Here is a 25,654-nt window from a genome sequence, read left to right as displayed (position 1 = left end):
TGACCTGCACGATTGCTGCCAGAAAAGAGGGGAGGAGAAAAAGACGGGGGCAGGGGCTGATGCTCAGCATTGCTACCAGCTCTACTACGAAGGTAGTAGTTATGAGTGGTATCAGCTGTTTGAGTTGTTGGCGCCGTGGGTCGCGAGCAGCAGCGGGTACTTGTTGTGGCTTGCTGAGCAGCGAAGCTGCTGGAAGGTAGTGGGGATACGCTTAGGCGTAGACTACGGGACGCCCTTGGCGTGAGCAGCAAGGAGCCACAAAAGATTTATAAAAGTTACGTGGACGTCGGGTTTTGGGATCAAGCCCAGAACAACCTGTCCGATGCAACCATCCCTTGCACGAGACACACTGAACAGAGTATGACCGTCCTAAAAAGATTCTTTTCTGGCAAATGCAGCAAAACCATTTCTCAGGACCGGGGTGAGGAGACGGACCCGGATTGGGTTCGATACCTTCCCGGAGTAAGAGAATATGTAGCAGTCCTGCTGCAAGGAGCTGCTGGGAGGATGACAATTTGTGGGAGGGACGAAACAAATTAAATGGGGTCACACTGAAATGACAGTCCTTGGTCGGGAAAAATCCCGAGTCGCTCCGGTACATAGAACCGACTGCCTTGGGAAGCGCCAAACTCCTCATGGAACTTGGGTGTGAGGAGGGAGGGAATGGCCTGAAGCTTTAATGTGGCCACATAAATCGTTCCCGGGATGGTCGGGCTAGCACCTTAATGGTGCTGTGGTACCGGAGCGTACCGGATCTGTATCCGGCAAAAGACCATCACATCGATAACACTCCTTAAAGCCTTCGGGGAGCAACCTTATCGCTACAACAACAACGACAACAACACAACAACAACGGAGCCCTCAGTGGGTTAGGGGGCTTAGCATATACCCGCGACAGGTATGCCTGTCGTAAGAGGCGACTAAAATACCAAACTGATTCAAGGGGTTGTGTAGCGCAACCCTTTCAAGATGTTACCAGCGCAAAATATAGCTTCTGATGTTGTTGTGGCAGTGTTTCGCCCCATCCAATAGGTGTGACCGATGACAAATTGCCATCAATATCCTCTAACGGGATTCCAAGGAAACTTGCTGTTTCAACAGGGGTGGACCATAATAAAAAGGGTGTTAGAGGCGTTGGCTCCACATTATTTCTGGATAGGTAAGAGTTTAACCTGTTACAGTATCCAGATCGAAGTTGAGCTAGAATGACTCGCGCTTACCTAGGGACTGTGCTTTCATCCAGGTTTCTGGGTATTCAACAGGAACTGTTTGGTTAGCATTTCATTTCTCTCCTGTTGGGTGTCTTCTCGCCTCATTATGTAGATGGTGGTCTGGGGCTTCTCCAACCCAATTACTAACCTCACCTATCCGTGGCGAATCCTGTTTTATTAACAGCCGAGGCTCTGGCGACCCCGAAATCCTCATGGATCTAGGGGGTGGGAGGGCGGTATGGCCTAGAAGATCGCATGGGGTCTTACCAAATCGTTCCCGAGATGGTCGGGCTTGGTACCGGCACGTACCGGATCTGCATCCGGCAAAGGATAACACTCCCCAAGGCCTTCGGGGAGGGTCCATATCGCTACAACAACAACAACTGGTTCTTAGTATCTTAACGGATAGCAACAGCAACAAACTGGTTATAATTAAGAATAAATCTATTTATAGTATAAAAAGGTATTTTTTATGCTCTACGTATTCGATGGCATATCTAAACATAAACAATCTACAATAACTACCTTAATGCTGATCTAAGAATAACTTGTTTAGGTTAGGTTGATTTTAGTCTACAACCATAGCTTCTTCATTGACACAGTATTTATTGTATACCGCAACAAATTCACGAGGCTCTTTGCCAAGTATCTAAAACAGGTAAAGAAAAGGACGATAAGCATCTTGTTTGCTAAATTTTGAAAATTTTTAAATATTTACCCCAGAAGTTTGCTCCAAAACATCTTTAGCAGGAAATTCAAGTGTAGCGCGATAACCCCAAGAATACAAATATCTAAAAATAAGAGTTCTTACTAATAATATTTATAGGTTTTAGCTAAGTAGTCTAAAAGCTCAAACCTTGTTTCTAAATCTGTGTCGGATTCAGATTTTTCACGTTTCAAATATAATTGCTTAACAAATGTATCAGCGATAAGCTTCTTTAGATTTCCACCAAAATATGGGTGCTCTTCGTCCATTTCTATGCGCAATCCTTTGAGGAAATCAAATAGCTGCTCTAAAAACAAAACAAAGATCATAAAAATAAAATATTCATAATTTTAATGCCTTGTATTCACCTTCATCCACCTGACAATCCTTCATTAACAAATACGAGAGTATAACAAATAGCAATGTTAAGTGCCGGCATTGTTCTTCATCATATTCGGCAGGGGAAGATGCCGTTATTTCAGAGTAGCATATATACTTTTTGGAATCTGGAACTTTTTGCAAAATAATGCCATAAACCTGTTTTACAAGCGATATTAATATACTCGATTTTTTCTTCGAGATTCAAATTATATTTACCCTTTTTAAAGATTGCATTACAAGCGGCAGACATTGCCTGAATAATGATATATCTTTGTTCAGTATTTGCCGCATATCTTCTTCTTTGATGGGTAATTTATTCTCCACGTTATTAATCACAAGTGCAATGAGTGCATTACGAGAATGTGCAATCCTTTCTTCCGTAGACATTTTGCAAACCAAAAATTTAAATTGTACCTTGTGATATTGAAGATATAAACTATTGGAGATGGAAGACCAAAAAGATTGATAAATAAATGGCTGGTAAATCGAGAAATTAATCGATTATGCATGAATTGGGTGTTCCATTCAGAACACAACGTGTTGGAACCAGAAGATGCCACGATTTTCAAACTTTTCCTGATTTGCAGGGGTAGAGGGGGTCCTAAAAATCACAAAATTATCATCCGCAACTCTAGGAAACTCTTAGTTTATGAAATATAAGCTTTTTAATTTCCAAATTTAGTAAAATTTCAACGTAAGTCCTGCACTTAAAATTCGGGTCGCACATGTCGATAGCGGTATCAAAAGACGCGCATTTGCGTCACGATTCAGAATCCGCAAGCAGAAACTACATATTTTATCTCGTTTAAAAGTTATTCGCGGAAAACCCCTCGGTACTATTGCCTAGAGTTGGGTCGTTTCGTTCTGAACTTGTTCAATTGACCGGGTCTCTCAACTGAACAAGTGAACTAGATCTTCGATTTCGGTTCTTTTTGTTCTTTTAGTTCATTTGTTCTTTTAGTTCGTTTTATCTAATGTTATTCTTTCTCTCTTCTTGTTCGCGAACATTGTAAATTCATACATACATATATACGCAGAAATTCACAGTGAGCACGAATGTCGACGATGCCACTTACACTAAAGATATGTGTGGCCATCTTTGTGTGTGGCACTGCTAAAACAATGTATGTATGGACTATTTATAAAAAACATGTTCTGTAAAAATCTAATTATTACATTTATTAAACTTGAAAAGTTCATATTTATGTACAATTTGTGTCTGTACTCTTTCAATTTCCTGAATCTTCAAAAATTTGTAACTTTTTTGAAGTTAATTATACATATATATAAACTTATTTATTCATTACTCATTTAAATATACGTACACAAAGCATTGCTGCATACACACCCCCATCTATACCTTGTTGGCTTTTTTCGCGGGTGCGAGCAGCAGTGATCAAATTTGCTTGAAAAAAAGAACAGATGAACAAAAAGAACAACTTGTTCGTTCATCAGAAAATGAACGAAAGATTCGAATCTCTGAAATGAACGAAAAGGCACAACTCTACTATTGCCGCTTTTTTCGTTGATGCAAATAAACAAACGAAAACAAATGACGGTCGTGAATAGTGTTGCCAGCTCCGCAACAATCTCTTTTTATCTTGGTAGAACATTATAAGGTGGTGGCACGTCGACATAAATGCAAACAAACATACACTATTAATGTATTTTGTTTTTGTAAAACACTTTTAATAATTGTAGTCTAATATTATTTGGGGTGCTGCGCAGAAGGGTGAACTACGCAGAAGGACATCACCGTGGCGGTAGCCACGGTTATACCACACACCCGGACTTGGCATGGCGTAGCACAGGGTTATTTTTTATAAGCGCGGCCGAAGGCCGCCTATGCAGAAATTTGTTCTACGCAGAATTACCGTTGGAATCAGCATAAAAATCCCTATAAAGTCCAATTTTTTATTATTTTTTTTGACAAATGTATGTATTCTGCACTTGTTCCAATTAAATACATTAATTTCAAATTATTCAGAGAATTACAAAACAAAATACATTGATAGTGTATGTTTGTTTGCATTTATGTCGACGTGTCACCACCTTATAATCTTTTACCAAGTTAAAAAGATATTGTTGCGGAGCTCGCAACACTATTCACCACCTTCATTTGTTTTCGTTTGTTTATTTGCAACAACGAAAAAGCGACAATAGTACCGATGGGTTTTCCGCGAATAACTTTTAAACGAGATAAAAAATGTAGAGTCTGATTTCGGATTCTGAATCTTGGCGCAAATACGCGTCTTTTGATATCGCTATCGACATGTGCGACCCGAATTTTAAGTGCAGGACTTAAGTTGAAATTTTACTAAATTTGGAAATTAAAAGGCTTATATTTCATAAACTAAGAGTTTCCAAGAGTTTCCTAGGTTGCGGATGATAATTTTGTGATTTTTAGGACCCCCGCCACCCCTCGAAAAAAAGAAAAGTTGGAAAATCGTGGCACCTTATTTTAAATATTCTCCGCCTTTATTGTGCAAGTTTTTACATATTTTAACAAAGGATAAGTAAATGCGGTATTAATTTCCTTTTTTCTCTTTTAATTGACCATGAAGTTGAGAAATAATATCATGAGCCAAGTCTAGGGTTAGTCGGTACAGCTTTCGAAACTCCGTTGCATTCAAGTGGAATGGGTTATCTACTTCTCTAAAGTGCTCCGGCGATTAACAACGAGATTGACTGAATTTTTGTATGTGTGCGTGTCGGGTATTTGACGATTGCCCCGCGGCTATCAAATAAAAAGCCATCAATCAACGTTTGCATTGAGAAACCGTAGCGTTCGGACGTGAATATGCCGTCATCGGATGATGATTTTTTTTACTAGCAACTACAGCAGTTTTATTAAATAAAAAGGAAAGGAAAAAGAGTGATAAAAAGAAATTGTGGATGAAAAGCCTGTACGCAAAACGTAATACATTGATAATTTTCAAAAAATTTTAATATGAATTGCTTTTCTTCCGCGCATTTGTTCATTTTGAATGTCGTCACAAACTAAATACAACACTGCTGTTTTGTAAATCACACCCCACGCGTCAAAAGAAAAAATCAAAAATTTTTGATTTCCATCAACGTGTAGTCGACAACAAATATGTGTGTCATGAAGCCACCCGACTGCACTAACACACACAAAATTCAGTTAATCTCGTTGCTAATCGCCGGAGCCCTTAAGAGGGTGTCTGTCCACTGGCGATGGCCTTAGTAATTCTTCATCTTGTGATAAAAAGTACGCCACGTAATCAAATGCCATTTAATTTAATTTAATTTATTTTATTTAAAGTCGACGCAAACACAAAGCGGTCGACTAATTATTGTAATAGAGAGATATGTATGTAAATACAGCGCCATTCTTAAAATTTAAACATTTAAAAAAGGTATATAGAAAATTAGTATGTTATAAACATTTGACATCGCATGGTATAAGAAAAAATAAAATTAAAATATCAGGCTAAATATAAGAGTAAATCAGTATGTAAAGCGGCAAACGAACATTCAAAGTCAATGCAGTTATACAAATCATTGTACCGCGAGCACCAATGACGCAGGGGACTGTTTCTAGCAAAATTTTGCCGGCATAGAGGTAAATGAAAGGGCACAAAATGTATGGACGCCCTAGCAGGAACCGCAAAATTTAGTTGACTGATTAGGTCAGGGGAGTCAATCACGCCAATGATGAGCTTGTGAATAAACATAACGCCAAGTAATACTCACGATTCTCTAGAGATGGCAAATTAATTAGAAGAAGCCTATTCCTGTATGGTGGAATATGAGTACTTGATTCCCAGTTGAGATCTTGCAATGCAAAAATTAAAAACCGTCTCTGGACCGACTTAATCCGATCAACATGGACTTGATAGATTGGAGACCAAGCACATGAACAGTACTCGAGAATAGGACGTACCAGCGAGGTATAAAGGATCTTTGTGAAATAAGGGTCATCAAACTCTTTAGCCCAACGTTTGATAAAACCTAATACACTAGTTGCTTTGTTTATAGTGGTTGAAATATATGTGGTAAAACTTAAATTCGGATCAAAAATAACTCCTAGATCAGTTACAATAGATATCCGCTCCAAAGGGTTGCCGTTAAGTATATAAGATGATAGGACCAGCTTCACACGGTGAAAAGTCATTTGCTTACATTTAGAGCAATTCAAAAAAAGTAAATTTGCAGTACACCAGCTTTGAAATGAGTCAAGATCGGCCTGAAGCTGATTAAAACAGAACAAGTTCGAAGGCAGATATGTGTAACAGAGTTTTCCATCATCTGCATACATAAAAACTCTAGAATGTAATATAAACTTTGGTAAGGCGTTAATGAACAGGGTAAAGAGTAATGGACCCAAATGGCTACCCTGGGGAACGCCTGAAGTTAAATCAAACGGCTTTGAAAGGTTGTTGTTGAAGAAGACTCGCTGAGTCCTATTTTCAAGATAACTTGAAATCCAACTTAATAAAAGCGCTGGAAAACCCAGAAGATCAAGTTTGTGAACTAAGAACTCGTGATTAACAAATGCTTTACTAAAGACGGTGTAAATTACATCTGTTTGTTTGCAATCTAAAAAACCATTCATAACAAAAGACGTAAATTCAAGCAAGTTGGTAGTAGTTGATCTCCGATGCACAAAACCATGTTGACAAGGTGATATTAAAGATCTACACAGGTATTGAAGCTGGTATGTAATTATCTGCTCAAAAGTTTTAGGGATAGCTGAGAGCTTAGCTATGCCTCTGTAGTTCTCAATATTAGACCTACTACCTTTATTATGCAAAGGTATAATAAAAGATTGTTTTCGAAAAGATGGGAATGATGCGGATTCCAGAGACAGTTTAAATAATTAAAGATATGCTCTGATAAGCTGACAGCACAGTACTTAAGTACACAACTAGGAACACCATCTGGACCCGGTGAAGATATCGGTTTCAATGCAAGAAGAATATTAAGAACAGTATTTTTATCAATAAATGGGTTTAAAATATTATTAGAACTTTCCAAGCAATATGGATAAAGAGAATTTGCGTTTTTGCACCCATAAATAAAAGTAGATGGGAAACCAGAAGTTTTCCTTTTGGAATTAACAAATCTGTAGAAACGTTTCGGATTATTAGTAAATTGGAATTTGCAACATGATAAGTAACCTTTATAACACTGCTGGTTAAGACGATGAAAATTGGAGCGCGCCACTAAATATTTAGAAAAATCAATAGCTTTACCAGATCTTTTGAAACGCTTAGAGAGTCTAGATTTAATATTATCAAGTTTTAGTAGTTGTTTTGAGAACCAAGGTGGTTTACCCGTGGTGGTACTGGAATAACGAAGAGGGAAACAGCTATCAAAAAAAAAAACATCAAGAGAACTATAAAACAAGGAAGTCCCTGTTTCAACGTCTGTACACGCATAAACACTCGACCAGTCATGGGCAGAAATCAATTTATTGAGCTCACTAAAATTCGTCTTTGAAAAACATCTCAACCGGGGTCGGAAATTCGGCTTAGAAACATCGAGCATCACAGGTTGAACAACATCCAGTACTATCTCAAACGTAGGATGAAGAGGGTCTTCAGGAAGGGATAATGGGGGAGTTCGGGTTAGAGTAATACCCGCAGAGTCATCTGTAAACACTAAGTCTAATATTTTCCCTATAGAATTTATAATATTATTAATTTGGAGAAGAGATGTATCTATCGGGCTATTTAAAAACTCGTGCCGAGTAGTGGGAGTCATAAAATTTGAGTCGATGGTATTGATCCAATTTACTGATGATAAATTGAAATCAACAAGAACTATTAGGCGGTCGTTGTCTCGCAATTGCGAGTAGAAACTACAAATAACAGTGCATATATAACAGGTCATATATAAACGTGTATATCCGATCGTGGCGGTATATACGAGCAGCAGATAAAAAAACTAAAATTGTGCAAGGCAAGCTTTACTGCTATAAATCCAATGTCATTTGTGGTGTCCAATAGCAGCAACTCAGATGGAAGCGTCGAGTCAACAGCAATAAGGATACCACCTGCTCTAGATTCACGATCACGCCGATAAACTACATATTTACGTGAAAAGAGTTCAGAGTTAAAATTATCAGCTTTTAACCAGGTTTCAGTAAAAGCTATAACTTGAGAAGTAAAAATAAATTTATTCAGAAAAAAGGTACTTAATTTCGACCTTAGGCCACGAAAATTTTGGTAGGTGATGGTTATTTTTTCACTGTTTCCGCGGAGATTTTTAAGTTTTTTGAAGTTCCTGCGGCGTTAGGTTTTTTTGTAAACAAATGCACAACTGAATGCTTCGGCCAGAATGTATGTTCAAGAACTCAATCAAAATAAGCGTCTGACACTGATATTTTAAATGATGAAATATCCCTATCATAACTAAAATTAAATTTATACACGCCTATTTTAATAGGTTGTGAAAGGTCAAGCTTATCTTCTATATACTTAATAATATCATTTTCCATAAGCGAAGAATGAAGACGAGATACAAAAATTGTCCTGCGAGGCGGCACGGCAGTCACTTGCCTCGGTTGCGCATTGTCAACATTTGGCAACGCACAGCGGCGGAGGTAGAATCACCACCTGTGTTGGTGGAGCTGGAAGCAGCACTGTCATTAATGGTTTTTATATCATTAACAGCAGTAATTTGAACTTGAGTGCTAGCAGCCACATTTAATGTTGCATTATGTTTTTGTGAGAATTAGCTTTTGATTTAACATGAATGTTAATATCATTTTTTATTTCAGCAATTTGTTAAGTCAAAAGTTTAAATTTTACATCAATTGCAAGCAAGGCAGATTCTAGGCCAACTTCATGTGACGCCAAGACGGTGTCATATGCCTTACAAAGCTTGTCATAGGCATTATTTATTATTTGATTTATAAATAAAGCAGTTTTTCGTGTTTGAAAGTAATTAATTAAAGTTCCGATTTTCTAGTTTAACTAAAATTGCCAGAAATATTAAATTCGTGATTTTTAACGCAGCCACTTTTCTTACCATTTATTTAACAACGACCACCGAGCATTTCAATGCTCCTTGCTAAAAGAAAAAAAAAATCGAAAATAATATTAAAAAATACCAAAAGCTGTCGGAATGTTTGGGGCGCACTCAAAAAATTTATACGCGAAAAATAATAGTGGTTAGTGGTGATTCATTTTTAAATGTGTTTCCGCATGAGGAAAGCGCTCTTCTGTTGTTTTGTTATTTTCTGAATTTAAATTGAACATTCTGAACTCGAATTCTTATAAAACTATTTATTTTAAACAAATAAGAAACACGTATGCTTTTATCACGTACAAAATTAAAAAAGGTAATGAAATAAAGTAAATAAAAAGCAAACAGCATTGTTTCATTTTTGGCGGAATTCGGCGGTCATTTATGATAGTATAACAGTCAAACCTGATATCTACAGTAAACTATCATTTATGACACCACTTTTTGATAGTTAGAGTGTCAGCACTGATCCAGGAAAAGGAATGAGAGTGAGCAGTACGGCTATATACTTAATCAGTAGGCCATGTTGGTGTATAAGAAGGAGACAAAAACTCACACGTACACAGTTGTGTACATCACATTTGCGCAAGTCCCCTTAAGTTTGTGATAGAAAGTTTGTATGAGGCGCTTATCGTTAGGTTGACATTGCTGACAATCAGATGATAGTCATATGATAGTCAGTATTCTTGTAGGGATGTGTTCGCTTCGACTAAACCGATAACGTCAGATCAAAAAGTATATGAAACGATTATGGTTTTTAAATGGCACTACGCCAGTGTTTAAATCTCATTTCGAGAACTTTCTTTTATCATGTATTGTATCGTAATCATGTGTTGTATCAATATGTGGCTTTTCGCCACGTTTTCCACTATCCCGTTATATTCCGCTATGTATATAAAAAAATTTAGTTTTTAATTGGCACCACGCCAGTTTTTAAATATCAATGTTCCTCCGTTATACACAAAAGCTCCGTTATTCACAGTAGCTCTGTTATTCAATGATATTTAAACTCCGTTATTTCATAAAAAAAGTATTTTTTTTTGGTTTTTAATTGGCTCCGCGTCAGACACAAAATCAAAAGCACTCTGGTTTTAAATTGGCATCACGCCAGTCACAAAGTCCGCAATAATATGGTTTTTTAATCAGAAATATATATTTCAAAAAAATTTGTCACTTCATGTTGGAGGACAGCAGCAATCCTTAAGACATGCCCATGGATGCTCTGCCCATCCCAACCTCACACGTTCACGATTCACGAAGGAATGACCGCCCTTATATAATTGTTGTCGAGGACCTCGACTCGAGGTGAATTCGCGTCGTTTGACACTTCATTTTTGCTGAATTGTTGACAGTAGCAAATTTAAAATTATATTCACCCCATATAGGTCAAAAATTTCCATTCCAAGATACTTTGATACCGCTTGATACAGACCCATATTATTAATTTCCATCCCTATATCTCTATTACATATCGTACATTTTATTTCAACATCCGACCACCGATTCTGATACGCACAGTGACAGCCGAGAGATGACAGCGACAAAACCAGCGACTGCAAGAGCGCAGCGAACAGTGCAATTGTCGCAAAAAAGCGAGTCCCTACAGAAAGAAATGCGAACAAGTCAAAGTGTGTGAAGGAAGTTAAAAAATACGCTGAACAACATACAATTTAAAATAAATAATTAAAAAAAAACTGTGTGTTTATAAAATAGTGAGCAAATGAAATAATTAAAGAGTGAAAAACATAGTATAAATAAAGCAGTATTATAAATATAAGTAAAATGTGAAAACCAAAAGCAAAATGGATTAGGTGTAGAAAAAAAGTGCGAATGAAGTAGGAGCCAGGCAGGCAATTATCTGTGCTCGCAGTAGTGTTCACAAAGCTTCCTTGCAAAAGTGGATTGGACAAACAAAATGAATATGAATAATCTGCAAAAAGTTGGTAAGTCAAAAAAAGTGGAAAGTAGGAAATGCATTTAAGGAGCATGCAAGAGTGTTGCATGGTATCCATTCATACATGCATATGTATGTGTATGCATACATATGTATCTAGGTATATGCACGATTGCTTAAGAAAAAGATGGAATCCGATGGCATTTTGTGTAGTGGGGATTATGTACTAAATGGAAGTTTGTTTTGCCTGCGGGCTATTTGAAGAACGTAGTCTTCCTGCAAATTCCAAAAAGCTTTACTCATATCGTATTGGTCCGACAAATAGCAATAGTCATGCCGCAAATCCATTAACGAACCAGCGCATTCTTCACAACTTATGAATCATCCATTATAAAAGGCGTTTGTTTTATCTACACCTCCTAATCATCATAAATGTCCCTATCTAATGATGATGTGAATTTTTCGTATGTGGCATAAAATTCTGCACGTTTTACATATGTTGAACCAATATTTCTACAGCGGATTCTCACTCATTTCCTTCTCGGTATATTTTTATCAACAAGTTTATTTTTAACATTTGGGAGGTGGTAAATTTGTTGTGTATGTCGCATATACCTGTATATATGTATGTGTATCGTGTTAATTTGTGTGCATTTCGGTTCTTGTCCGAATCGTATGTCAGAAAGCCGCTGCCTTTGGAGCACATTTTGCATGAAGCATCCGCCCGCATACCGACACACATACACACAATTGCAGTTACATGCATACAAACACATGGACGTAGTTAATGGCGTTAGATGTGGGGCATGACAGAGTCAATGTAGCACTGCCAAATATGACAACGCTCTCAACAATAGGGCAGTCAGTCAGAAACTAGCAGAATCAAGTTCCGCTAAAAAACCGCTAAGATACTATAAATAAAGTGTTCAACATTTTTATCTCTTATTTGTTTTTTGATTTCTTATGCATTCGCTGTGTAAGGAATCCCATTAAACAGTGAGATCTTATTTATGTGCGACCGAGTTTGTCTGAAGAGCGGACATATGGGTACTGGAACCGTAATATTCTCTTGGTGAATACACAGAAAGGAGCAATTCCTAGGTACAATTGGGATTCTCATCACCGCTGTGATGCACCTATAGCCTAGTACGTTTAACGATTGTCTGCAATCTATTGCAACGGACGAAGTAATGTATTATTTTGCTAACTGTTGCACCACTTTGATTCGTTAGACCTACAATTCACCAACTAAACATTGAAATGCGCAGGCGGAGTTATGGAAGTCACTTAAGTGATATCTTTAGTATAGAGTATGACTTTTCAGGTCCTAAATACATAAGCCCCCAAAACACGTTTTTCGGTTTAAAACTGCGAGAGACTTAGGGTTACGGAGTGTCCATATAAACCCATTCGCGACTATCTGACTTCTAGAGTGAATGGATTGGGGTGAGTCTAACATTAAGTATAGTCTCAATTTTACAGCAAAAACATGGTATTTTTGAAGACACAGATAACGTGTGATCTCAGTGTCATTTGTTTAAGAGCTAGTGAAAGTCCTTAATATCCAAGCGTTAGAGAAATAGAGTACTCAGGAACGTTTGCCGTAGCTCAATGAGTTAGGCGAAAATGTCATCGGTCCCCACATGACACCAGCCATTATTTCAATTGTAATCTGGAACCTAACCTCTAACAGCAGCATCCAAATGGGCGATCCCTGTTGAGACTGCTAGTTTCCGTGGACTCCCGTTAGGTTAGGTGAATGTCCGCCCCTATTGAATGGAGCGAAATACTGTTAACAGAACAACCAGATGAAAGCGGTCTTCTTTTCCCAAGAGCTGTGTGAAACAATAATTAATGAGGATCACAAGACGTAACCTAACTAACAAAACATCGTATCAAAACTAATGTCTTAATCTACGCACATAAAAGCTTTTACCCCACTCTCGAACGTAGTGCAGCTACGCCCACATGAGGACCATACCCACATTTATACACACGTCGTTGTACGACGTACGCCTTAACGTTGCTGCTGTAGCAACAAGCGAACTCCATCCTCGGCAAGTTGGCGCCTCATCATTTGCTCTACCCCAATTTCTCCATTCGCTGCATGGCATTCGGTTCCAAGAGTTGTACATTGTTGTAGTTACATATGTTTGTGCTTTGATGCGCAAAGTCGGCTCATTTTTTATGTACGTTTGCTGTTTGGTTAACCATAGATCGCAAAGTAAGAATGCAGCAACAACAAGAGCAGTAAAATAGAAGACAGCAGACAATGCTGCAGCGCACTTCCTCCTGAACGCATCGTTGCATTTGCCCTGTATGGCCGTACTGCAGCTGCTGGAGCATAGCTGCAAGTGGATGGTAAACGTTTTTTTTTTTGTTTTTGCGAAAAGGTACTCTGTTTTGCGATTTTATTTGCAACTAAATATTTATTTCTCAAATAAGATGTTCGTGTGCAAGCTCTTTAACCAAGCTAGACGCACTGGAAACTTTGTAAGTAATAGGAGGCAAATCTAAAAGCTAAAAACATAGATATGGGAAAATCAAGGAGTGAGCACTTTAGGACATTGCAGCTGCTGCAGAGGCATAGGGATACAACTTCCTGCTATGTCCTGCCAAAGGCCTACATAAATCTAGCTTTCCTTCACAGGTATGCACAACATTATAGATATCCTTATACCAGGAAAGCCCTATACATCCCTTGGTGCGGTCCAAATTAGAATATGCTTCCATTATTTGGAGCCCTATCTATAGCAGTCATTCGCCAGGAGTGGAAAATGTTCAAAGAAAGTTTGTTGTTGTTGTTGTAGCGATAAGGTTGCTCCCCGAAGGCTTTGGGGAGTGTTATCGATGTGATGGTCCTTTGCCGGTACAGATGCGGTACGCTCCGGTAGCACAGCACCATTAAGGTGCTAGCCCGACCATCTCGAGAACGATTAGAAGTTTGTTCGCTTTGCCTTATGCTCTTTAAATTTTGATGATCCGTTGCCATCTTATTCCTCTGACCGCTGGTCATGTTTGTCTATGACCTCATTGCAGGCTCTTTGGAGTGCCCAGCTCTTCTGTGCAACATACCATTTAATGCGCCCCTAAGAACTCTTCGCTCATTCTTGCCGTTTTATTTACCTGCTATTCGGGCAATTACTATCAATTTAATCCAATCTTCCGCGCCCTCACCGAATTTAATAGACTCTCAAGGGTTGTAAATATTGATTTCTCTTTGTCCAGAGACTCCTTCAATTCAGCTATTAATATTTTCTTTATTTGACATTATCTTCTATTTATGTATACTGTATATTTGTTATTTAAATATTTGTGGGTGGTTATATTTTGTTTTAAAAGATTTTATTAATTTTTGTGTCCAGTCTGTAAGATTTTGTGATAATAGACTGAATAAACGAAACTGCAACTGAAATGATAAATATAAGTATGTTCCAAATTTTCTCGACTCGTGCTGTACTACCGATACCCATAGAGCCAATTGCACGCTAAAATTCTTCGTGAGTGAGCGGTATATATGCAGTCTTTCTGTAGCACGGTGATCCCACACCTTACAGCGATCATGCTGTGAAGAAGGGCCAAAGTAGTCCTCATTCCCAAATTACCAAAAAAAAAAAAACTTTCTTCATGGCGAGCTCACGCAGGCCATCAGCTTATCGCACTACGCTCTGAAAGCAATGGAGAAAGTCATAAACTATGTCTACACATCAGGGTCAGAGTGCCATGTCAACAGAAATTGACCGATATCAGCTGAGCACAGAAATGCGGAGTATTACTATGCGTCTTCTTAGACATACAGAGGGACTCAGCGGGCTATCAGAATATGGATGAACGCTCTACTTCGGACAAGGATTGCCGGAACCACAACTAAAGACGGTACAGTGCAATAAGACTGCGGACAGGGTCCCCCAGCGAGTTAGGGGGGGTCAGAATATACCCGCGGAAGGTATGCCTGTCGTAAGAGGCGACTAAAATACCAGATTCAAGGGGCTGTGTAGCGCAACCCTGCAGGTTGCCAGCGCAACATATAGCTTCTCCAAACCCAATTGTCAACCTCACCTATCCGCGGCGAATCCTGTTGCACTAACAGACGAGGCTCTGGCGACCCTAAGCTCCTTATGGAACTTTGGTTGGGGAGGGAGGGGATGGCCTGAAGGTTTAGTGTGGCCACATAAATCGTTCCCGAGATGGTCGGGCCAGCACCTTAATGGTGCTGTGGTACCGGAGCGTACCGGATCTGTATCCGGCAAAGGACCATCACATCGATAACACTCCCCAAAGCCTTCGGGGAGCAACCTTATCGCTACAACAACAACAACAACAACTGCCGACAGGGTGGCATCTTGTCACCTATGCTGTGGATGGTAACGAAGAAATGTGTACCCTGAACAGAAAAACAGCAGCTGAATGGTGCTGTCGGTTCCGGGACAGCGAAATTGAGACTACTGACCAAATCCTCGAATGCGATGCTATTGCGAGAATGGTACTAAGGATCCAGAGATCCCTGAAGCTAGGAAATTGGCACATGCACACCCTTAAGCAGGGCATAATTCTGGACTTGCTCAGGATGAAGTACACTGAAAAGAATAAGCCATAATGGATCTGCGATCTATCACAAATAGTTTAACTAAATCTTCTGTAGGCAATAGAAAAAATTACTTGGTGCGATTCACCTTTACTTACGCAATGTTTTTCTTCCAATTTGCGTCGTGGTTTTTACAACAAATTGATGGGGCCCGACTTTCATGTTTTTTGCAGACTCCGGACGGCATCTGCAAAACTTATCATGGCAGATAAGCTCGCATATAGTGGGAGTAATTGCCAAACCACTGCCGTGGGGCGACCCCGTTAAGAAAAACTTCTAACGTGCTTTGATGTTGCTTTTTCAGGGCTTGAACTCAGAACCTTCGGTGTGGGGGGCGTGCACGCTATCATCATACCAGCGTGCTAAAAGGTTTAAAATATAGCCTTTCGGTAGAAGCGGTCAATCTTCACAAACCCAAGTAAGAGAAAATATCGGATTAACGCTACCGTTAAGCTTCGGGCAGTGCTTTTTGAATATATTTTTGATAAATATGTACGCAATGGTGGTTCTTGAAAAATCAATCGGACGTTTTTTGGAGTCTCATTTCTTCCAACGGCAATGCCGAGGTCAATTATATGATCACTGTTAACAAATCAATTTTGGTTTCGTTTGAAAACGGTTAAAGTGCGCCTTTGGGTAGAAGTCTTAACTTCCACCCTCTGTGACACGTCTTAACCATCACCAATTGCTAAGTAAAACCGTGTGAAGGAGCCAGTTTGAAAAACTCTTTCATTCGATTTTTAAGAACCATCCAAAGTACATCCACGCGTTTTATTAACAATCAAACGATCTACTATAATAAAACCATAAACATACGGAACTTTTACTTATCATTCATTGCCCTTGAATCCTGACGAATATTGTATTATGTCGGTCGTTAAGATATAACTACATTTATACTGTATACGTACACTAGCGAGTAAAGAAATAACAGCGTTTTCGGAGTTAGAGGTTTTCAAATCCACAATGGAAAGGAAATCTAACACAATTGGAGAGGATGAGATTTCCTTGAAGATTGTGAAACTTGTATTTGTATGAATTTTAGGAACTCTCACACACGTGTATCATTAATAACTGCCTAAATACCAGGCATGCTTAACGAACGAAACGATATCATTTCGTTACGATAATCAACGCTAATAAACGAAACGAAGTCACTTCGTTTCGTTTATTAACGTTAAGATCGTCAAATTAACGTTAATTTGTCGTTCTTAACGTTAATAAACGAAACGAAATGACTTCGTTTCGTTTATTAACGTTGATTATCGTAACGAAATGATATCGTTTCGTTCGTTAAGCATGCCTGCTAAATACTCCTTGCTTTCCAACGGGGTGGAGGAAAGGACGTTGTATTCCTGTAGCGAAAACAAACAATGCGGCTGAACCTTGTAATGATAGGCCTATAAGTAATATAGGCCCCTCTGAAAGTGGAAAGACAGCTTTTACCCGAAAAATAAATCTATTGGGTAAATTGCAGTGAATTTGCCGTAATAAGTGAAAAAAATTTTAGAAAATATCGAGTGGCACGCCAACTTCATGTGAAACTTTTCGAAAACCATCTTAGAGACCAGTTTGGAAAATAATTCTTGCACGTGCGCATGTAGACATGACATGACGTGTGAAGAAAGCTCTCCGCATCGCAAGTGAATAATGCCCAGGCTGTTTTTTGTTAATGCTGTGAGGCTATGGAATTCTATCCCTGATTCTCTGGGGGCTGATATGGGTAGGAGCACTTACAAAAAAAAAGTGATTTGTGATTTCACTTATATTTCCTGTTTTGTTCTTATTTCCTTCTTAAATATAAGTATCTCTTGTTTTATATGAATAATGTATGTTTACTTCACTAAAGGCCGCTGCACAAGGACATTTTTCATATTGTAACGAATTTAGGGAAATTCCGCTTATTCCAAACCTTCTGGCAACGTTCGAATCGCTAAACTGTTGAATAAATAACTCCAATATTCAGTAATGCAAAATGGTCTTTATTAGACTACTTTGAGAGTACTTCACAATAACTATTCACAATCAATAGCGTGTTTAAATCAAAACTGTTTACTGATTACTCAGCTTGCGCTGTTCCGTCGCTTCATTCGCATATTTCTATTAAAGTCTAGACGTTTCGCCTTCTGCTGTATCTCCTGCTTGGTAATTGAGCTACATATATGCGTGTGCATGTGTGAGAACAACTTCGGCTGATGACTACAACGGTGTGTGAGTTATCTCTTCGTTGTCTTGTATGTATGTGTGTAAATGATGATTGATATGCTGTACACAAGAGTGGCAGCTTACTTTATTGTTGTTGTACCTTTATTTAGTATCAGCTTAATGATGCTAATATTCGTCACAATATAAATGCGTTCAACACAAGCTTATGCATTCCAGTTAAAATCGCCACAATCAACCAAGATGTTGCGCTTATAAAAATGAAGGAACTTCAGACTTGGCAATTGAAGTTTATTTCGCCTTGGTCATTCACATACAAACTTTCGCGAAGCACTGTTATAAACATTCTAGCTATACAACAAAAATACTTGCTAACATATTTTGTGTCGTATTCGATTTTTATATTGCAGTTTTTAATTGCGAAAAATGTTAGAAAAGTTATCAACGAGTGGGAAAAATAATTTCACTTGCACAGTGTGCAGCATTAAGGCATTTGGTACATAGACTTGAAAAAACAGTTCTTACACAAGAGGCATATAAGAGAGAACTTGAAGTCATATATAATATTGCTGCAAACAACGGATATAAAAAAGCACTAGTAGATAAGCTCAAAAGGACGCATGGTGAACCAAAAAGAAATAATGAAATGGAAAATAATAACACCTGGACGACTTTGACATATACTGGAAAAGCAACATATAAATTGGCAAACATCTTTAAAAAATACAACATTAACACAGCGTTCTAAACATCGAAATATCTAGGGCGGAAACTAAGAACTAACACTAACTCAGAGGATCCGTTTAGCAGCCACGGCGTATACAAGCTTACCTGCGGATGCCAACATAATTACATAGGACAAACAGGATGGCAAATAAGAACGAGGTTCAGAGGGCACATTAGACATTACAACAAAAAACACGGAATCCAAATATTATACCAGAGTCTAACTTCGCGAATCACATGGTCGAAAATGAATGTTCCCCAGAAAACATCAATAAAACAGTTAGTGTTCTTCACATACGAGCAAAAGGCCGACGTCTCAACGTACTCGAAAACATGGAGATATACAAACAGAAAACATTCGACGGCAGAATAATAAACGAACAGATAAACACAATTTCTGACACAATATTCGAGCCCTTAAAACTTGTTTACAAGAAACAAAGTAATCACACGACGGACAAACACACAACAATAAATAAACACAAAACAATTAACGCTCCAAAAAAAAACCCACAAAGAAGGTTAAACGACGAAAATCACGGACTTTTACCTCGGTTGTGAATGAGCACACAGCACATACACATAACTAAATATACACAAACATAAATTTTGACAATACCTGTTCATGTACCTACGAACTATAAATCCAGGACAAACGCCAACAACAGATCAGAACGAAAATCGACACTGATGATGGCACAACGCCGAAACCGATTTGTCTCGAAACCAAATTTGACAAGGGATGACGGAAAATCGTTCCAATATACATCATTTATCCACCCTGTCGGAAAATCAACAAAACAAAATAAGTGTGCCAGCACCCTTAGCCAAAGCAAATTACAAATTCTTATTGTGCTTTCATTGGCTACTTTTCCATGTCAGATGGTGTCAGTGTCGCTCAATCTAACGTTCTCCATAAAAAGATGTGCAATCTACGCATAATGCATAAGATTGAGTAAAATGCATCTATATAAGGATTCTATAAACTACTCAAATTTCGAATTTTTTTGAAAATGTTTTCGAAATTAATTTACCTCCTTTTTGTTATATGTACAATTCATGACGGAACGATACAAGGTGGCAGCATTGGACAGCTGATTATAAACTTTTTTATTTGATTTGTTACATCAACTTCCGGCGCAGTACGATTTTGACATTTGTCCATCGAATTTACAAAAACAAAGTACATGGAATTTTTATTTATGTTTGTAAGTATGTCACCATGCTGCCACCTTGTATCGTTCCGCCATGGTACAATTCATTCAAGGTTTTTTTTTTGAATTAACGAAAATAGAAAAAGTAAAATTAGTGCTGAAAATTGACAATCATTTGTAGTGCAACTTTTTTACTCGCAGTTGTTTATATATACCTAAAGTTGTTTTCAATAATAATTGGAATTCCAACGTTTAGTACTTCATCGACGTCAATTAAAATTGTAAAAGGAGCGAGCATATAGTTCAATCAAAATCGAGATTTCAATCGCTTATTTATTTATTTACTAGTACTGGTTGTGATGAGCGTTCAAACATGTAATTATTTCATAAACACCCATCAGCATCACAAAGCTGTGAGTTAATAATCACGCAACAACAAAAAACATGAAGCTAGCCACACTTATGTACAAGGCAACGAAGAGAAACCTCACACACACAGATGTAGTCATCGGCCGAAGTAGTTACTCACACATACACGCGCATGGCTATAGGAGAGGCGTGGACTACAGATATACATGGCTAGCTGGTAACTAACCAAGCTTGAGCTAAAACTGTTTGCGAAATCACTAGATTTTAGGAGAAATGCGAACGAAGCAACGGACGGTATAAAAGCAGCGCAAGCTGAGTAATCAGTAATCAGTTTTGATTTAAATACGCTATTGGTTGCGAAGTATAATTGTAAAGTACTACTCCCCAAGTTATCTAAATAAAGACCAGTTCACAATACTGAATATTGGAGTAATTTATTCAACGGTTTCGATTCGAACGTTAGCAGAAGGTTTCAAATAAGCGGAATTTCCCTAAATTCGTTACAATATGTATGTTTGTGAGGCAAGAACTACTGCGTATTTTAATGCGAAATACCATTAAAACATAAAAAAGTTTCAAGTTAACGATATGCCTAAAAACGTAGCTTAAAGTTTCAACGATTTTCCTACAAACGCAAAACAAACGAAACGATCGCAAAGCTTTTAAGTGTCTGTTTGTAAGTTGCTGAGATTTTTTGCTGAAAATTCTTGTTAAGTTTGTAGGATTATAAAATTCAAGATTTTTTGTTTGCATTTATGTCGTTTCTCGTCATACTTTTGTTTGTCTGTTCATGTGTCGTTATGTATTAACATTTTTGAATGTTGCTAGAGTTGTTTCTGTGATTTTACCAGATGGGCTGCATGGGTGAATGTGGGTGGTTGGGCGGGATGTTTAAAACAAAATACGCACAGGACTATCAATTGCCGAATGAGTTGTGATTACGACTTTGTTGGCCACGACGACGTATAAATGATTTGATATCATCTTACTACGGTGACCAGCTAACAAAATTTTTCAAATATTTGCTGGAACTATTTGATTCCTAATTTTTTAGAATAATTTGCTATAAGAAACTTTAAATAGATAGAAACAAGTTTATAAAATGGTTACATATATACATACATGCATATTAGAGCGGGTCAAATTTTTTGTCCATAAGGAGTATAGCAAAAACGTAATCTACAGATGATTCTAAGAAAAATTGCTGAATACACCATAGCTCTAAGTCCGATTTCGAGGTCCCGACTTTTGCAAAATAGGTATTTTGCATTTGAATGTAGGGTTTGGCCAAAAAATCTTCATAGCTTTTGATAGAATTATACGAAAAATATCATATTGGGCTTACTTTAAAGGTATTTTACGTACATTTCAGAATCTGTATTAATATCTATGTTTTTGAATTTTAGTAGAGATATCAGGCTTAAATTATGAGAAATTAGCCTAAAATGAACTTTTAAATACTATATTATCATTTGTAACAAATTTCTTATGGAAGAATTTGTTTTCTTTACAGCAAAAATAAGTTCAGAACATTTCCAACAACTTTCATTTAGACAGTTTTTCTTTTTTCGAATTCGTTTTAGTAGAAAAAAAAATTTCAAAAAAAAACCTATACTTTCAAGTAATAAAAATTTTTTCTTACTAAAACGAAACAATCTAAATGGAGAATGATACCAATATTAATCTTAAAATAATATCGAAATAGTGCAGATATGGTCCTTAGATCAATCCTTAAATGGTATCGAAAAAAATCAGGAAATAGTTACGAAATGACAACTTGATAATCGCGAAATTATAACGAAAGCAATCCCGAATTGTTCCGGAGATAGTTCGGATATGATCCGGAAAAAGTCTCGAAAGACCAAAAAGCTGCCCCGATCTGTTGGCAAAATTTAAAATTGGTCTCGATAAAGAAACTGAGGTTTTTAACAATCGCGAAGTTATCAGGAGATGGTTACTATTTTGGCCCGAGTTAAACCCAAAATTATTGTGAAATAGTCCCAAATTATCCCGATATGATTCGAAAATAGTTCAAAAGCAGATAGCAAATGAGTCCCGAAAACAAAGATTCCGGAAATATTTCTTTCAGGTCTATAATTAAAATATCTGAACCCGAAATAAAACTTCACGGTGTCACTAAACCACCAACTTTTTTTAAATTTGTTTGGACGTCGACTAATACAACCCCCATAATATACATTGTTTAGTATATTTTTTTAAATATTTCGGGAAAAATGAAACAACTCGACATCAGCACGGACAAGGCGACAGCTGTTTCGTTTAACCTTGTAAGCCTCTTCAAAGCCTTTCCTCCGGGGAGCGGGATGTGAAAACGTACGTGAAACCGGCGATGATTGATCTGTTGACAAACAATCGGCATGATTATTAAGGTCGTGATGGAGCAATAATTTTACGAAAGTTTTAAGCATTTTTGCGAAGATAAGAAATTTGGACTGTTTAAAGCCGGAACCAAAATCACTAATGAAGAGAAAACAAACATGAGCTGAACAAGAATACCCATGCTCTTGCGACAAACGGCAGAGGCTTACAGTTTTTGAATTCCTGACTCATGTAGTGTTTTCCAGACGGAGGCCTTTGCCATAAATGCAACGATCTTTGTCGACAGGCAGGCCGCCTTATATGCATTAGGATCAAACGTGATAAGTCGGGTATCGTGTGTGTTGTCGAGCCTCTCTGGCATTCATAAGGCACCTAAATGTCTCCCTTTGCTGGGGGGTCCCGGTGCAAAGCGACATTGATGGCATATGATATGTCCAGGGAAGGTTATGAAATGGACATAAGCGAGGCGGAAAGCTCCGTGCGACAACCGCTGGGTTATCGTCTGAAGAAGATCGAGGAATATGAGATTAGGGTAACTTGCTGTGGGCCGGCCGGGATGACTGCGAAGTCTTTGTTTATACATATATAATCGCTCAAATTTCAATCAGCTTCCTTCAATATACCCGCGGTAGGTATGCCTGTCGTAAGAGGCGATTAAAATACCAAATTTATTCAAGGGGTTGTATAGTGAAACCCCTCTCAAGGGGTTGCCAGCGCAATATATAGCTTCTCCGACCCAATCGTCAACCTCACCTACCCGTGGCGAATTCTGTTTCATTAATAGCCGAGGCACTGACGACCCCAAGTTCCTCAGGGATCTAGGGCGTGGGTGGGCGTGACGGCCTAGAAGGTTTCATTTGGTACCTTAATGGTGCTTGTTACCGGAACGTACCTGATCTGCATCCGGCAAATGACCATCAACATCGATAACACTCCCCAAGGCCTTCGGGGAGTGTCGTTATCGCTACAACAACAACAACTGCGAGGTCTCAAGGTCCTTATGGCCATGTCTGGATAGAAAAGGAACTGGCTTTCTTCTCAAGCTAAACAAATATTCATTGAGAGTACTTACGGGTGTCATCACACGTCATTGCGCTATTGCATCAATACTCCGACGGTGGCGCATACCAACAAGCTCACTCTGTGTATGCTGTCAGGATGAAGCGGAAGAAGAGTCGCTTCAATACTTTCTCGGCCGATGTCCAGGACTGCGAACAAGACGACTTCGATTGCTGTGCGAACGATTTTTCGACTGTCTGACAGAGGTTGAGAATATGGATCTTACACTCCTACTTAAGTATATTAGAAAAAGCAAAAATCTATATACTCAAGCTTATATAATAAGATCTTGTTAGTAAATTTATCCAAAGCCTTTGAGAAATCCCTTTGTTTGTAATCAATTTGGAATCGATTCTTGATGGTAGTGAGAAATCAGAATTAGACGCTAGAGCATCCAGCAACAACAAATTCTTGGCATCATCTAACGCGAAACGTTTTAGGAGGTTGAAGATCTCACTAGCGCTCCATGTATTTAATACTATTTTTTATAGTTGAAAATGGTCACCTTAAAACTCTACGCATTTGCCATTATCTCCGAATCTTGTGCACGAATTCGTCACCGGCGCTGTAATAATAATAGCAAATGTTAACTTCAAACTACTAACTACTGCCTGTCTATTGCGGTCTGTTGCCTTCTAAAGAGCGCACCGCATCACCCCAACGATATCGCCTGATCAACATAAACGTACGTGAGCAAATGAAATTGTTAGTGTATTTTTTTTTATTTATTGTTTCGCATTTGATAAGATACGATTTGCTGGCATTAAGCACGACTAATATTCACGATAGCAAAAGCATTTAGTATTCGATTGTATTGCAAGCAGCTGACTGAAGTAAAAGTGACTAACGTCTAAACGCTACGGAAAAATTGTACTTTAAACCGCAAAAGTTGATCAATTAATGATTTGTACTTAAAAAAGAAATGTTTGTTAAAAATGATATAAGAAAATAATAAATTAAAGCATAACAGAATCATGTAGCAAACCAATTAAATCGATTGTGTGGTGAAGATACAATGCAATGAACTATATAATAAAAAAAAAATATATATAGAAAAAGATGTACACTAGACTGGGTCGATTTATTAACCGATATCGCGCCATCGATTTTTCGATAGGATTTGAGCTCAGGAAAAAAAGTTCCACTACGCATACCCAAAAACATAGTTTTCGAGCCTGCGAAATTTCATTTTTTTTTACTTTTTTTCGACTTTGATTTTTAAGGTTTTTTCATGACCTATTAAAATCGTTGGCGATAACAGTATTTTGAAAAAAAAAAAAAAAATTGAAAAATTCAAAAATAACAATAATTATCACTAGAAAAAAATTATTGTTCTGGCCTTGAGCTCGAATCGAACCTTGAATCATTTATCAATAGGCCGATAAAAACAAAAACAATTGAAAAAAAAAATAAATACATAAAATAAAAAAATCGACGTTTTTAGCGGGCATTTTTGGGTCGGACAGGGTATACATATGAACATTTTTTTAGTAGGTCATGAAAAAAGCCTTAAAAATCAAAGTCGAAAAAAAGTCAAAAAATTAAATTTCGCAGGCTCGAAAATTATATTTTGGTATGCGTAGTGGCGAAGGCGAAAGTACTTCGGTCGCGACTCACTTGGATCTCCCGAGGATTTATCCAAAGTTGAGATCGGTATCATTCGGAGCTTTATCGTTGCTACCCAACGATTCTCTAAGTAGCTAGATCTAGGTCACCGTTATTTTTGGTGTATGTGGTATCACAACGGACCTTCATGTTGTCCAAGTGAGCTATCCTTATCAGGGCAGATACCACCTAACCTATCCTATCCTATGCGTAGTGGAACTTTTTTTCCTGAGCCCAAATCCTATCGAAAAATCGATGGCACGATATCGGTTAACTTTCGTCCATACAAATCGACCAACCCTAATGTGAATACTGAACTGAAACATATTTGCGTATCGAGTGTAGTATAATTGTTGTTGGTGTGCTTGACGATGATGTTATAGCAAAAATTCACTTTTGCAAAATACACAAAACACAAAAAAAATGTTCGCCACACTTTTCCTATGTATCAACATCTATGTAAAT

The 25,654-nt window shown here is 37.9% G+C and overlaps 3 protein-coding genes across 5 annotated transcripts in view; 1 reads left to right on the top strand and 2 right to left on the bottom strand.

The window, feature by feature from the left end:
- The window catches only part of shf (shifted), an 81,715-nt gene extending 79,854 nt beyond the window's left edge, over positions 1–1,861 (bottom strand). The window contains exon 1 of the mRNA XM_067785562.1: positions 1,737–1,861. The gene's annotated coding sequence lies outside the window, so the exon portion shown is untranslated. The remainder of the gene's footprint in view (positions 1–1,736) is intronic.
- Positions 1,736–24,121, bottom strand: MAGE. The gene is made up of 6 exons (XM_067785567.1): positions 24,090–24,121; positions 2,515–2,734; positions 2,286–2,454; positions 2,068–2,224; positions 1,930–2,002; positions 1,736–1,860 (listed from the first exon to the last, which is right to left on the bottom strand). The coding sequence occupies exons 1-6, from the start codon at positions 24,104–24,106 to the stop codon at positions 1,780–1,782; spliced, it is 717 nt and encodes a 238-aa protein (XP_067641668.1). The 5' UTR covers positions 24,107–24,121; the 3' UTR covers positions 1,736–1,779.
- Positions 10,893–25,654, top strand: part of C3G (C3G guanyl-nucleotide exchange factor) — a 144,885-nt gene continuing 130,123 nt past the window's right edge. For 2 of the 3 annotated variants that reach the window (XM_067785557.1, XM_067785556.1), the window contains exon 1: positions 21,761–24,508. Coding sequence is in view for 1 of the 3 variants with exons in the window: in XM_067785558.1 (XP_067641659.1) it covers positions 11,210–11,237 (28 nt within the window). In the remaining 2 variants the exon portion in view is untranslated. Of the gene's footprint in view, positions 11,238–21,760; positions 24,509–25,654 lie in introns of those variants that run through there. The other variant, XM_067785558.1, reaches the window with a different exon arrangement.

This window comes from Eurosta solidaginis, chromosome 4, assembly GCF_040869045.1.
Source record: "Eurosta solidaginis isolate ZX-2024a chromosome 4, ASM4086904v1, whole genome shotgun sequence".
In the NCBI taxonomy this organism is placed as follows: Eukaryota; Metazoa; Arthropoda; class Insecta; order Diptera; family Tephritidae; genus Eurosta; species Eurosta solidaginis.
This window is presented reverse-complemented; position numbering and strand designations above follow the sequence as displayed.

Coding starts and splice junctions, on each gene's coding strand:
- MAGE (XM_067785567.1), bottom strand. Junction 2,225..2,285: donor GGATTGTCAGGTGGATGAAG/GTGAATACAAGG, acceptor TTTTGTTTTTAG/AGCAGCTATTTGATTTCCTC. Junction 1,861..1,929: donor TTTTGGAGCAAACTTCTGGG/GTAAATATTTAA, acceptor TACCTGTTTTAG/ATACTTGGCAAAGAGCCTCG.